Source organism: Salminus brasiliensis, chromosome 3 (genome assembly GCF_030463535.1).
Source record: "Salminus brasiliensis chromosome 3, fSalBra1.hap2, whole genome shotgun sequence".
In the NCBI taxonomy this organism is placed as follows: Eukaryota; Metazoa; Chordata; class Actinopteri; order Characiformes; family Bryconidae; genus Salminus; species Salminus brasiliensis.
Genome location: NC_132880.1, coordinates 52,421,044 through 52,435,296, shown reverse-complemented (window position 1 = coordinate 52,435,296; position 14,253 = coordinate 52,421,044). Strand labels below are relative to the sequence as shown.

At 45.0% G+C, this 14,253-nt stretch overlaps 1 protein-coding gene across 1 annotated transcript; it reads left to right on the top strand.

The window, feature by feature from the left end:
- Window positions 1–9,586: 9,586 nt before the first annotated feature.
- mpg (N-methylpurine DNA glycosylase) lies at window positions 9,587–14,252 on the top strand. Its single transcript, XM_072676586.1, has 3 exons — window positions 9,587–9,903; window positions 12,914–13,118; window positions 13,606–14,252. Exons 1-3 carry the CDS (start codon window positions 9,667–9,669, stop codon window positions 14,034–14,036), a joined length of 873 nt encoding a protein of 290 aa, XP_072532687.1. The 5' UTR covers window positions 9,587–9,666; the 3' UTR covers window positions 14,037–14,252.
- The last annotated feature ends 1 nt before the right edge of the window (window position 14,253 follows it).

Here is a 14,253-nt window from a genome sequence, read left to right as displayed (position 1 = left end):
AGAGAGAGAGAGAGAATGTATAACAGTAATAGAGACAGTAACTGCTCTGATTAGTAGTGCCGGGATCCTCCTGTCAGCTGACAGAGCTATCAGGTTAAATATAGCAGAGGTTCACTGAGGCAAACAGAGCAGACTGTGTCAGAGAAAAACACTGCTGCAGTCTCCACAATCTGACCCCATATTTCACAGCAGAATTAGTTAAGACGTAATCCTCCACTGGCCAAAGCAGCCTTCTCCACAGCTTCACCATTCAAACAGGCCCATTAGCCACTGTGAAACAGGTCTGTCCATGGGGAGAGGCTGCATCTGACCAGACGTTATAGTCAGAAATGAGCAGTATTGTGCGGTTACAGTGCAGTGTTCACACTCTTTACAGGTTTCTGTCCAGATGTATATACACTTTTCATAGGCGTGTATAGTAAAGCTTCAGGTAAGGCTCACATCAGCCAACAGAATGGAGAAAAAACCCAGTGTGACCTCAGTGAAATCAGTGTGGTGTGGATGTAGTGGTTTTCAGCCCAACAGACTCCAGAGTTACCCAGAACAGTGGAATAAAGAAACCCATTCAGTGAATGGTGGTTCTGCAGTTCTCTCTTGATGATGAGAGATGGTCAGGCTGGTTGGAGCTGACAGAAAGGCTACAGTAGCTCAGGTAACTCAGGTAACTGCTCTGTACAGCTGTGGAGAGCAGAGAAGCAGCTCAGAATGAACAGCACCTCCAACCTTGAGGAGGATATAGAGCTAAAACAGCAGGAGAACCTCGTCAGGTTCCACTTCTGTCAGCCAAGAACAGAAAGCTGAGGCTGCAGTGGCTCAGCACAGGCTCTCCAACACTGGACAGCTGCAGACTGGAGAAACGTAGCCTGGTCTGATGAGTCTGGGTTTCTGCTGAGGAACAAAGATGGTAGGTTGAATCCATAGACCCATCCTGCCTTGTGAGAACAATCCAGGATGGTGGACATTTCTTGTTGAATTCAAGAACTGAGGCTGCTCTGAGAGCAAACGGAGGCCCTAAAGTGCTGAGTGTTCTCACTGTGCAAACATGCATTTAGGACACTGAGTGCAGTTCTGAGTCACAGTGAGGATTTTTGTGTAGATTCACTGCTGTAGAAAAGTGCCACAGCACTATATATACAGTTGTGCTCAAAAGTTTACACACCCCGGCAGACTTTTTGCTTTCTTGGCATTTTTTCAGAGAATATGAATGATAACACAAAAACATTTTTTCCACTCATGGTAAGTGGTTGGGTGTAGCCATTTATTGTCAAATGACTGTGTTTCTCTTTTTAAATCATAATGACAACCAAAAACATCCAAATGACCCTGATCAAAAGTCCACTTACCCCAGTTCTTAATACCGGGTATTGCTCCCTCTAACATCAATGACAGCTTGAAGTCTTTTGTGGTGGTTGTGGATGAGGCTCTTTATTTTCTCAGATGAGATCTCCCCAGAGTGGCTCAATGATATTGAGGTCAGGAGACTGAGATGGCCACTCCAGAACCTTTGCTTTGTTCTGCTGTAGCCAATGACTGGTCAACTTGGCCTTGTGTTTTGGATTGTTGTCATGTTGGAATTTACATTTACATTTATGGCATTTAGCAGACGCTCTTATCCAGAGCGACTTACACAGTGCTCTGCTTTTACCCAAGAAAAACCTCAGCTAGTTAGAATAGACAAAAAATTCAAATGACACCTCTAAGCTTTAGACTCTACTAAACACAAAACAATAAGGTGACCATAGAACTCTATTCGTCCAAGTACTCTCTGAAGAGGTGGGTCTTCAGTCTGCGTTTGAAGACAGCGAGCGACTCGGCCGTTCGGACACCCAGGGGCAGCTCGTTCCACCACTTTGGTGCAGGACAGAAAAAAGCCTGGACGCTTGTCTTCCGCGGATTTTGAGGGATGGCGGGTCGAGCCAAGCCGTACTTGTAGCTCGAAGGGCTCTTGGTGCGGATCAGCTTTTGACCATTGCCATCAAGTACAGAGGGGCTGGTCCGTTCTTGGCTTTGTAGGCCAGCGTCAGGGGTCTGAATCTGATGTGGGCAGCAGCTACAGGAAGCCAGTGGAGAGAACGCAGCAGTGGAGTGACATGGCTGAATTTAGGGACATTGAAGACGACCCGTGCCGCTGCATTCTGGATGAGTTGCAGGGGCCTGATGGTGCGCAGAGGGAGACCAGCCAGAAGAGAGTTGCAGTAGTCAAGTCTGGAAGTGACGAGAGACTGAACAAGCACCTGGGTGGCCTCTCTAGAGAGGAAAGGTGGAATTCTCCAGATGTTGTACAGGAGAAATCTGCAGGACCGAGTTACGTTTGCAACATGACTTGAGAACGATAACTGATCATCCATGACTACACCAAGACTTCGAGCTTCTGTAGAAGGAGTGACCAGTGAGTTCTCAAAGGTCCAAGTACATCCAAGTTCGTCCCACACGCAGCTTCCGGGCTGATGAGTGCAAATCTGCCTCCAGTATTTGCTGACAACGTGCTGCATTCATCTTCCCTTCAACTTTGACCAAGTTTCCTGTGCCTCACACATCCCCAAAACATCAGCCATCCACCTCCGTGCTTTACAGTAGGAATGGAGTTCCTTCCATCATAGGCCTTGTTGACACCTCTCCAAATGTAACATTTATGGTTGTGGCCAAAAGGTTCGATTTTGGTCTCATCACTCCAAATGACCTTGTTCCAGAAGTTTTGAGGCTTGTCTCTGTGCTGTTTGTTCTTCTGGCGACTCGACCATGCAGCCCATTTTTCTTCAAGTGCCTTCTTATTGTGCATCTTGAAACAACCACACCGCTAGTTTTCAGAGAGTCCTGGATTTCAGTTGATTTTTCCAGGCAGTTGTGGCCGAAACTGTTGTTGGTCTACCTGACTGTGGTTTGGTTTTTACAGAGCTCCTGATTTTCCATTTTTTAATCACAGTTTGAACACTGCTGACTGGCATGATCAATTCCTTGGACATCTTTTTGTATCCCTTTCCTGTTTTATACAGCTCAACTACCTTTTTCCGTGGATCCGTTAACAATTCTTTTGTTTTCCCCATGACTCACAATCCAGAAACGTCAGTGGCAAAGATGCAAGAGTCTGTCTGGATCCCAGAAACTCACTCAGCTTTTATGCTCACACCCTGATTACAAGCAAACAGGTCACAGGTGAGGACGTTACCTTTAGTAGCCATTCAAACCCATTTGTGTCTGCTTCTGTGCATGTTATCAGGCCAAAATTACCAGGGTGTGTGAACTTTTGATCAGGGTCATTTGGATGTTTTTGGTTGTCATTATGATTTAAAAAGAGAAACACAGTCGTTTGACAATGAATGGCTTCACCCAACCACTAACCATGAGTGGAAAAAAACTTTTTGTGTTATCATTCATATTCTTTGAAAAAAGGCCATGTAATGCAAAAATTCTGCTGGGGTGTGTAAACTTTTGAGCACAACTGTATATAATATATATATATATATATATATATATATATATATATACAAATATCTAAAACATATGAAACCTCTCTGTGGTATTGCTCTGAAGAACACATTAACGTCTTTAAGTTTAAGAGTTTCTACATTACTCTTATTAACACAGAGGCTATCTGAAAATGTGCTGTGGGCCAGGTGCAGGACAAAGCCAACAGGCTCCAGAGGGCTAAACAAAGCAGGCATGTGGAAAATACAATGTAAGTCATGCATGATTCAGGACTCTGGAAAACCAGTCTTCCTTTCTCCCTTTCACTCTGCTCTCTGCTGTGCAGTGCTCTGCAGGCGCTGGATGGTAAGATGAGAGGATGGCCATCTGTCAGTGTAAATGACTTGGTAAGTAAATCATTATACATCACACCATGCTCTAAACACTTGCTCAGGAAGGTATAGACGGCAGACACCTGCCTCAGCAACCCCCCCCCCTTTCTTTCCCACAAGCCATCGGTCATAAATATTTCAAAACAGTCGAGTCTTTTTTCTCTGCAAAGAAAAAACACACATGTTTAAAGATTCATCTTCCGCCAAACCCAAACAACAACTCAGTCTTTCCATCTGGAACAGCCCAATGTCAAACACAGCTAAGAATGTAATGATTTGCAGTTCTAGTAATTCTGATGGATTCGTATTATCCTTCAGCAACTTTAAATTCAATTGAATTCAATTGCAGTGATACTTTTACTTCACTGTTAACTTTTGGAAACAGGTTAAAATCTAAAAAGAAACCAATGAAAAATTGCCCAGTCACAAATTGTTCTCTGTGGGATCCAAGCATATGCATCCAGGCAAGTGGTCTCATTAGCAAGGCTTCCAGGAGCTGGAGTGGCCTAGTGTTAGACTGATTACTTGCATCATCACTAAGAAACTAACCAATCATGTCCTGATTTCCACTCAAAACTTTTTTAACATTTCAAGCAACATTAATGTATCATTTTTGTTTGGTACTATTGGAGAGTGATAAAAGATAAGAAGAACAATGCAGAGATTTGATCTTTTTTTCAAGATCTCAGACCTTAATTAGCTTGTTAGGGCTATTAGTTGTTCACAATTATGGTTGGAAAAGACCAGGTGTTTGCAAGTGGTGTTCGACTGTGCAGTGACAAGTTTTATTAGTGCTTTTTCACTAAATTTGAACAATACTGCCAAAACTATAAACTGATTGATATCATAATAGAACATTTCCCTAGACACATCTAACAAGACTAAACAGTGCTTATTCATCCTCACTCCAAAGAGCCAGTGCTGAGCTGGGAGCAGTGAGTCATGATTCAGCAATGGACTCGCGATCAGTCGGTGTGGATGAAGCATTCAGGGATTCGGTGCGTGATGAGCGTCCCATACGTCAGCACCATGCCCCTGTCGCCTATGTGGGGGAGCTTTGCCTGCGTCCAGCCTGCCAGAAAACAGTGGTTCTTCCCTTGCGATGGTGGTCCCTGCCAGAGCCCCTTTCCATTATGCTGACAAACACATGAAAGCTGGCCAAAGCATTGCAACAATGGCTCCAGCCAGACTGACAGATATATGAGCCAGTCAGTGAACCATCCCCGGCTTCTACTACCAGTCATGCCGGGTGAGCTTGTGTGTCTGGCTCTGGGCTCGGCCAGCTGCCGTCCAAGTGCCAACTGGCATTGGGCATGAGCTTACTGTATATTCCACTCTCGATGATTATGTTCCTGCTGATCCTCTTTTGTACATGTTGAACTGTTGAAAATAATGCTGCTCATTGTTCCCTGAAGAAGGGAAGATGGTTCAGAGCCAGGCACACATCATTCTCTCTCATAGGTCAGGATGCAGCAGACCAACAACAGCAGATGTTTGACAATATGTCAAACAGAGTAAACCTTCTGAAAGACTTAAAGGCTACTTAAACTGTAAGGACTAATGCACATGTTCTGTCCAGGTGGGATAGCCTTCATAACCCTCACATTTATTATTTTTATAAAAATGAAGACCACTTAAAGATGAAACAAAGAGCGTCAATTATCCCGTAACAGCAGAGCATGACGAGGTCTGGGATCTCTGTTAGACAGTAACTGAGCAGTCAGTTATTGTAGTTGACGTGTTGGATGCAGTAGAAACTGCAATATTGAAAATGCAATATATCATCTTGTTTCTAGTATCACAATATATCAAAATATACTGAATCGTAACCCCTGTATACGTATCGTGTTGCCAGATTGTTGCCAACAAACAGCCCTAGTAACTACTGACAGTGCTCAAAGGAGGAACAAATCAAAAACTAGTTATGGAACAATACTAATGTTTGATTATAAACAGAAACCTGCATTTTTTTAAAACTTGATTCACATGCTTTAGTACCAAATATATACCCATACTCTAACTGTAGTTTAACCATTAGTGGTGTAAAATTTCATAAAACTGAGAATTTGATACAGTAAGATATGGTGGTATTTTTTAATAAAGCACAAATGTGTTGTGTGTAAAAAAGCTATGAAACAACATGTGTGTGGTGACTCAAACTAGCACACTAGCCTCAAGCTAACATGGTATATAATGTTACACAGGTGAATGTAGAGTTAGGAGCCTTACCCCAGCAGTGTGGTGTGATCACACAGCCAGGGACGTGAACCCCAGATTAACACAGAAATAGAGAAATATTCCCTCTGGAAATGAGAGATTTTTTTGAATGACAAGACTTTTTCAACCAGGTCCCCACAAATCAAATCCCAAAGCCAGTCACGTTCAGTCCCAACGACTTCAAAGTTTACCCCATTATCAAGCTGTTGAGTATAGAGATCTTTCATGAACAGCTGGTGAAACTTACTACTGGACACTTGCCACAGCCCAATAAAAGCGACCCATGGACATATTTCATTTCGGAATGTTTATGGCGTTACTTAAACATATCGGTTTACCCATTAGCAGCCAGCAGCTTGCCCTCGGCCTATTTCCGCCACCATTACACACTGAACCAGCGATCTCTGAACATGCAGGTCTCGCTGGCAAGCCTCCTGATCACTGAGCCACGGCAGCACTGCTTCTGTCCACAGACTCAGACCTGCACCACATGGGAAAACACTTGGTCTTGTACATACATGCTCACAGAGTCTTGTCCGTATGGTTTATTGCTGTAAGATTGAACAAACCACGAGAGATTATTGGTAACCCTTAAAGCAGGACCTAAAGGTGAAAAATAAGAGGCAATTCCAAATGGAGCACACTGTGTATATAGCTGCAGCCTGTGGCCTCTTGCCGCTCAACAACAACATATTGCTGGCCAACTTCAAAGACTGGAAGAGCTTCAGTGGAGCATCTTGGGGGACATGAGACAGGCTTTCCCCTGCCTTAACAGAGCGTCTCTCCATTAACATTTCCAATCCTGTCACAAATAAGAGTGCATTCTCATTAATTAATATTAACAGGCCTCCAGGGCCCAATCCGAATTTCTAAAAGAATTTATTAATTTCGTCACAGACTTGGTAACATTCATTTTGAAAAGAGCAATGATCCATTAACGAAAGAATTTACATCAGTCTTTACTTCATTCTGTCTGCATTACCCAAAACTAACTGGACCCACACATTACTGTAATTATATCCTACTTTTAGTCTTGATCATTTAGATGTTTAGGTGTTAGCACTGATAACCTAAATATTCTTCCTCAAAGTTCAGTAGTCTTAGAATATTACCTAATCGCTTACAAGCCACATCTTAGCCAACATGCTTGTTCATCCCCTTACTATTGTTTAAAGCGCTCAATAACAGCCTGAGAATTTACTGAATAGACTTTTCAGTGTGATTACTAAACATACTACAGGTAAGAACCTCAGATTGCAGCTACCTTTCCAGCTAGAAAATATTAGAGTAATAATAATATTTAAGTAATAATCTGTAATAAAGTTGATCTCTAAATGAAACACAAGCAAAATCAAATATGTCACCAGAGGTCAACATTTAAGCAAGTTTCCTCTAGGAAGGAACAGCCAGAGCCTTCCCAACCCTGGTCCTGGGTTACCCCTTGTGTATTTCTGTGAATAGATAAATAACAAGATAGCAAAGACCAAGAGGACCTTCAGAGAGAACTGTTCATAGGACTGATAGAAAGGCAAACAGAACCCCTGTTTAAATGAAAAAGACCTTCAGAAAGATTTAGCAGACTCTGGAGTGGTGGAGCACTGTTCTACTGTGCAGCTCTGCACTAATATGACCCTCATTAAATGTAATGAGAAGAAAACCTTCCCTGCATCCTCACCACAAAACTCAAATTCATAATCTCAAATTTGCAAAGGAACATTTAAACACGCCTGACACATTTTGGAAACACGTCGCTCTGAAAATAAAAGTCATACATATAAAACAAAGAAAATCTGTGGACAACAGGGTGCAGCATTTCATGTAAAGAACCCCTCTCCAACTGTTAAACACAGGGGTGGGAGGATCGTGCTTTGGGTTTGAGCTGCAGCCAGTGGCACAGGGAACATTTCACTGGTGGAGGAGAAGACTGGATTCAGTGAAACACCAGCAGATTCTGGAAGCAACCATCAACACATCTCCTCATCTGTAAACAAGCTGAAGATGAAAGGAGGAGCTTCTACAGCAGGATAATGACCCTACACTCTCCAACATCCACACTGGACCACCTCAGGAGACCTCCCAGGATTTCAAGGATTGTGGTGGTGGTGCCTTTAAGAGCTCAGGCCCACACGCTTCCACCAGACATGGAGGAAGTATCCTCTAACCCGGGTGTCTGTGGGTAAAACAGCTGTGAGAAGAGTGTTCAGACAGATGGTGATGATGTGGGATTAATAACAGATCACATCAAGTCCTGAACGTTTTATCCAGGGCGCTAACGGAGCTAACTGAGCTATAACTGAGCTAACGGAGCTAACTGAGCTATAACTGAGCTAACGGAGCTAACTGAGCTATAACTGAGCTAACTGAGCTAACTGAGCTATAACTGAGCTATAACTGAGCTAACTGAGCTATAACTGAGCTAACTGAGCTAACTGAGCTATAACTGAGCTATAACTGAGCTAACGGAGCTAACTGAGCTATAACTGAGCTAACTGAGCTATAACTGAGCTAACTGAGCTATAACTGAGCTAACTGAGCTAACTGAGCTATAACTGAGCTATAACTGAGCTAACGGAGCTAACTGAGCTATAACTGAGCTATAACTGAGCTAACTGAGCTATAACTGAGCTAACGGAGCTAGCTGAGCTAACGGAGCTAGCTGAGCTAACGGAGCTAACTGAGCTAGCTGAGCTAACTGAGCTAGCTGAGCTATAACTGAGCTAACGGAGCTAACTGAGCTAACGGAGCTAACTGAGCTATAACTGAGCTAACGGAGCTAACTGAGCTATAACTGAGCTAACTGAGCTATAACTGAGCTAACTGAGCTAACGGAGCTAACTGAGCTATAACTGAGCTATAACTGAGCTAACTGAGCTATAACTGAGCTAACGGAGCTAGCTGAGCTAACGGAGCTAGCTGAGCTAACGGAGCTAACTGAGCTAGCTGAGCTATAACTGAGCTAACGGAGCTAACTGAGCTAACGGAGCTAACTGAGCTATAACTGAGCTAACGGAGCTATAACTGAGCTAACGGAGCTAACTGAGCTAACGGAGCTAACTGAGCTATAACTGAGCTAACGGAGCTATAACTGAGCTAACGGAGCTAACTGAGCTAGCTGAGCTAACGGAGCTAACTGAGCTAGCTGAGCTAACGGAGCTATAACTGAGCTAACGGAGCTATAACTGAGCTAACGGAGCTAGCTGAGCTAACGGAGCTAACTGAGCTAACGGAGCTAACTGAGCTATAACTGAGCTAACTGAGCTATAACTGAGCTAACGGAGCTAACTGAGCTAGCTGAGCTAACGGAGCTAACTGAGCTAGCTGAGCTAACGGAGCTATAACTGAGCTAACGGAGCTAACTGAGCTAACGGAGCTAACTGAGCTAGCTGAGCTAACGGAGCTATAACTGAGCTAACGGAGCTAACTGAGCTATAACTGAGCTAACGGAGCTAACTGAGCTAGCTGAGCTAACGGAGCTAACTGAGCTAGCTGAGCTAACGGAGCTATAACTGAGCTAACGGAGCTAACTGAGCTAACAGCTAGCTCATCCCACTGCTGTTTGTTTTTAGCAGCTGAGCTAGCTGAGCTAACCTGGAGTCCGTGTAGTCCCACACGCAGCTCTGCGGTTCCTCCTCAGCGCATTGCCTGTTTACTCATGCCGACCCGAAAGAGGAAGCTTCTCTGCGCGGCCCCGGCTGCTCAGCGGTCAGAGGCTCTGCCCAAGCAGCCGCGGCAGCGAACCCGCCCAAAGGAGGCCGACAGAGCCGGGCCACAGGACCCAGAGGAGCTCCGCAGTCAGTACTTTCCGGATCAACACGAGAATGAAGCCCGACTGAGCTCGAACTTCTTCAACCAGCCGTGTGTGGATTTAGCTAAAGCCTTTCTGGGCAAGGTAAGCATCAAGTCCTGTCCTCTGTTCAAAAGTTTGTGCACCCCTTGTCAGGTGGGACGTGCATGGAACACTTTTACCCAGTACTGCACTTCCCCTGTGTGTCCTAGAGCTCAGTTCCTTAAAACACACAATCAAACGCGCAGTAATGTGTGCAATTAGTTCATGTTCTAATTTCGCAGGAGAACTAAATGTAATTAAGCCCTAAAGTGCATCTCCGACAACTGTGGGAGTATTCAGTCCCTACCACAGGTGCTCAGAACCAGCAGAACCAGCAGAACCTCACCTCAGAACTTGCAGGTCTTGAAGGATCTGCTGCTGAGGTCTTAGTGCCAGACACCACAAGACACCACAGGACACCACAGGACACCACAAGAGACCACAGGACACCACAAGAGACCACAGGACACCACAGGACACCACAGGACACCACAAGACACCACAAGACACCACAATATACCACAGGACACCACAAGACACCACAGGACACCACAGTATACCACAGGACACCACAAGAGACCACAGGACACCACAAGATACCACAGGACACCCTCAGAGGGCTTGTTGGCTCCATGCCTCGATGGGTCAAAGCTAGTGGGATGAGGTGGACATAACATTAGGCAGGTGGTTTTAATGTTATGGCTGATCTGTTTGACTCGTAGTGGCCTGTTAACTGGGAAGTAGCTCTGCTGTACAGGTCAGAGCGGCAGCTGCACTTACGAGGTTATGATAAACTGATTTGCCTGCAAAATAATATGGAGAACAGCCGAATGTCAGCGGTGGAAGATTTGGTGCACAGCTGAGGGAAAGGCTTGCGGCCCTGCCTGTCAGATCTAACCTGTAAATCGAGCTGTGTGAGAACTTTGAGACATTACTAGACGATGCACATCTTGGAGCCCTCCTCTGCAAGCTGATCAGCTGAGCAACATCTGTCAAACGTAAGAGAACTCTCCTCATGCTGTGTTCATCGCACATTTCCCACTGAGAACTGATCTACTTTTACTTGATCTTAAAGATGAATTCTAGCAAAATTCTCCAGAATGTCTGCATTAGTCACTCAGTAAGATCCTGTAAGCGAGACGGTGAATGTGGTTTGCTGTGTAGAGTCAGAATATAATCACAGTGGTGGTGAATGGAACCAGATGTCTGAAGAGTTCACCCATCCATCCATCTTCCATCCATCCTGCCTTCTCCTGGTCATGGTCAGGTTCTTAAACCTACCTGTAATCAATGGGCACAGACTCGTCTACCTCCTGCACAGGTTGCCAATCCATCACAGGGTACCACACACACACACACACACATTCACTCACACCTAGGGGCAACCCAGGAAAGCCACATGGACCCTGTAACATTCAAAAATCCTCACCGCCAAAGAGCAGACCCAGGACCGATTCCACCATGACCTGCTGAGCCGTCTTTTGGCTACGCCAAATTGCCCCTAGGCGTGAGTGAATAAGTGTGTGTGTGTGTGTGTGTGGTTGGGGGGGGTGTCTAGTGATTCCAGGTGATCTCTGGACCCACCCTGACTACAAAGAAGCAGATAAGAAGATGGATGGTTCAAGTCCCTCTGCAGTGCCCCATTTCCCATCAGACCACTCTGAGTGGTGAGCTGAATTATGCTGAATTATGTACTGCAACAGTTGGCAGTTTTGGAGACCTAGAAGTAGTTGGAGAAGGGTTGGAGACCACAGATGTAGGCCAAATGTCACAAGAAGGCTTTCTTTGTAGTGAATCAGTGCAGAGCCAGGAGTTCAGACTTAAGGGTACAAGCTGTGCCAGTTAGCATTTACACAAGCGCCAGAGAAAGCATTTAGGCTCCAGGAGCTGAATTAGTGATTAATTTTGAACTCACGCCTCCTCTCTGGATATGAGTACGCCTGTGTGTTTGTAATTTACGAGTGCCCGGAACTGTAAAGGGCAAGAGAGTAATAAGAAGTATGAAGGCAAATATTATGTTAGGGGGCATACCACATAAGACAGCCCCCCCACCTCCCACCTCTCCCTCACCATGCATTCCTGCTTCCTGCCCGTCCACAGCTAGCTTTTGGAGGAGGGGCCACTTGTGTGTGTTCACACTATGAAGCATTTACTACACACACACACACACACACACACACACACACACACACACACACACACTGCACAAAAGGACTTGACTTTGTTCAGACTTCCTGTTTAAAGGGTTGCTGTGTTGAGTAATCCACCCAGAAATGTTGCAAACAGTCTCAATCATAGTCATAGCGTGAGGCCGTTTAGTGTAGTGACATCCTATCAGCCCACATGATTAAGCCAATGATATAAAGGCCCTCCAAATATTCAGTAAATGACATTGTTGCTGTTTTAAAAAAAAAAGTGCAGTAATTTTGGAGCATTTCTATTGACCTGTTAATCATGAAATTCTGATACAGTGTAAACTGCAGATGTACATTATGAGAGCAATGATATGTATACATTTATTCATATTTGGAGGTCCTTCATAACCATGGCGTAATCATGAGATCTGATTTGTCCCCTGTGTAAATCTGCTAATCTGGACAATAAGGGTTTATCTCCTCAGTAAAGCACTGCTATCAGAATAAACATTAATAACAGTGTTTACAGAAAGTGGTGGAGGTTCTCCATCAGTGTTCATCATTAGAACATCTCCAAAGTTCTCCTCATGGAGTCTAGTATTATTTAGAGTTCTCCTCAGATCAACACCTGGTTGTAAATCAGGGCTTAATGATGGTAAATCAGGTGAGCTGCTGCAGCAAATTATAATAAAGTGTGTGTGTGTGTGTGTGTGTGTGTGTGTGTGTGTGTGTGTGTGTGTGTGTGTGGGTGGGGGGTGGGGGGGGGGGGGGGGTGTAGAGGGACTGGGTTCGAGGCCTAAAACCTCTGCACTGGATGTAATGTATTGTGGTTTGGTTGTGGTAAACAGTCCCTGTCTTTAATATCAAGGGCTCCACCTGCTGGCAATATCATGAATTTCATTGGAAAAAAACAATTGTTACATTTCATTGTGTGTTAGGTGCTGGTCCGCAGACACACTGATGGCACAGAGCTGAGAGGCAGGGTGGTGGAGACAGAGGCCTATCTGGGTGGGGATGACAAGGCATCCCACTCTGCTGGAGGGAAGCGAACGGAGAGGAATGTTGCCATGTTCATGAAGCCTGGGACCATCTACGTTTATCCTATCTATGGCATCTACCTCTGTATGAATGTCTCCAGCCAGGGTAAGATCTCCCAACTTCTTTAGCAAGAATCACTCTTACACTACCAGTCAAAACACCCCCAGATTGTTCAGTAGTCCAAAGTGGCGGTGCTGCTCGGCCCAGGCTAACCTGCTTTCCCTATTTTACGCGCTGACGTCCTTCCTGCCACTCCAGCTGCAGTCAGGCTGTAGCTTCTCCTCACAGTTGAACCTGAGACCTGCTCCAGTGTTGAGCTGCTGAGCTACAGGCTGTGGTCATGTGATCCGCCTATCACACAAGCTGCTGACTCTCAGAAACTGGTCTTCAAGACTTCAAATCTTAATTTATTTCCATTAATTCAGAGCAGCTGTGAGTTCTTAACCAATGGCCAATTCCCTTGTTTTCTTCTAAAGCCCTGACAGGTTACTGCTTACGGTTATTCAGTGGACTGGACAAAAATGATGTTCTAAACATGCTTTGAGAGGAGGGACTCATGTTAACTGCTGCATCTGTCTATGCTTTTTTGCAGGGGAGGGGGCAGCAGTGCTGTTACGTTCTCTGGAGCCCCTCCGGGGACAAGATGTCATGAGGGGACTTCGGGCAGCCAAACGTAGAGAGGGTGCCAAGACCCTAAAGGACAGGGAGCTGTGTAATGGCCCTTCCAAACTGTGCCAGGCCTTGGCCATCCAGCGTTGCTTCGACCGTAGGGACCTGGCCACGGACGCTGACGTATGGTTGGAGGAGGACTCCAAAACATCAGGGACCGCAGAGGTGGTTTCTGCACCACGGGTTGGAATTGATTCTCATGGAGAATGGGCCACCAAACCTCTGCGCTTCTACCTGCAGGGAAACCCCTGTGTGAGTGTAGTGAACAGAGAAGCTGAGAGCAAACTACAGGTAACTGACAGGGCTAATCAGGCTAAGACAAGAGGACAATTTGAAACCTTCTTGATGTTCTAAACTGGACAGTTTTCAATCATCATAAAACTGTGTCTGATTAAAGGGTTCTTTGTATTGGTGAGTATTTTTCTGTAGATGGCTTTATGTAGCACCACAAAGGGTTCCACTGTCATGAGTCAAAGAACCCTTTTTGTGTAGTGTAGGATTACCTAATTTGCACCAAGACTCTTCTGTAAGAAGCACTCATGTGTTGTCTAATAAACACCCATGAGTTCAC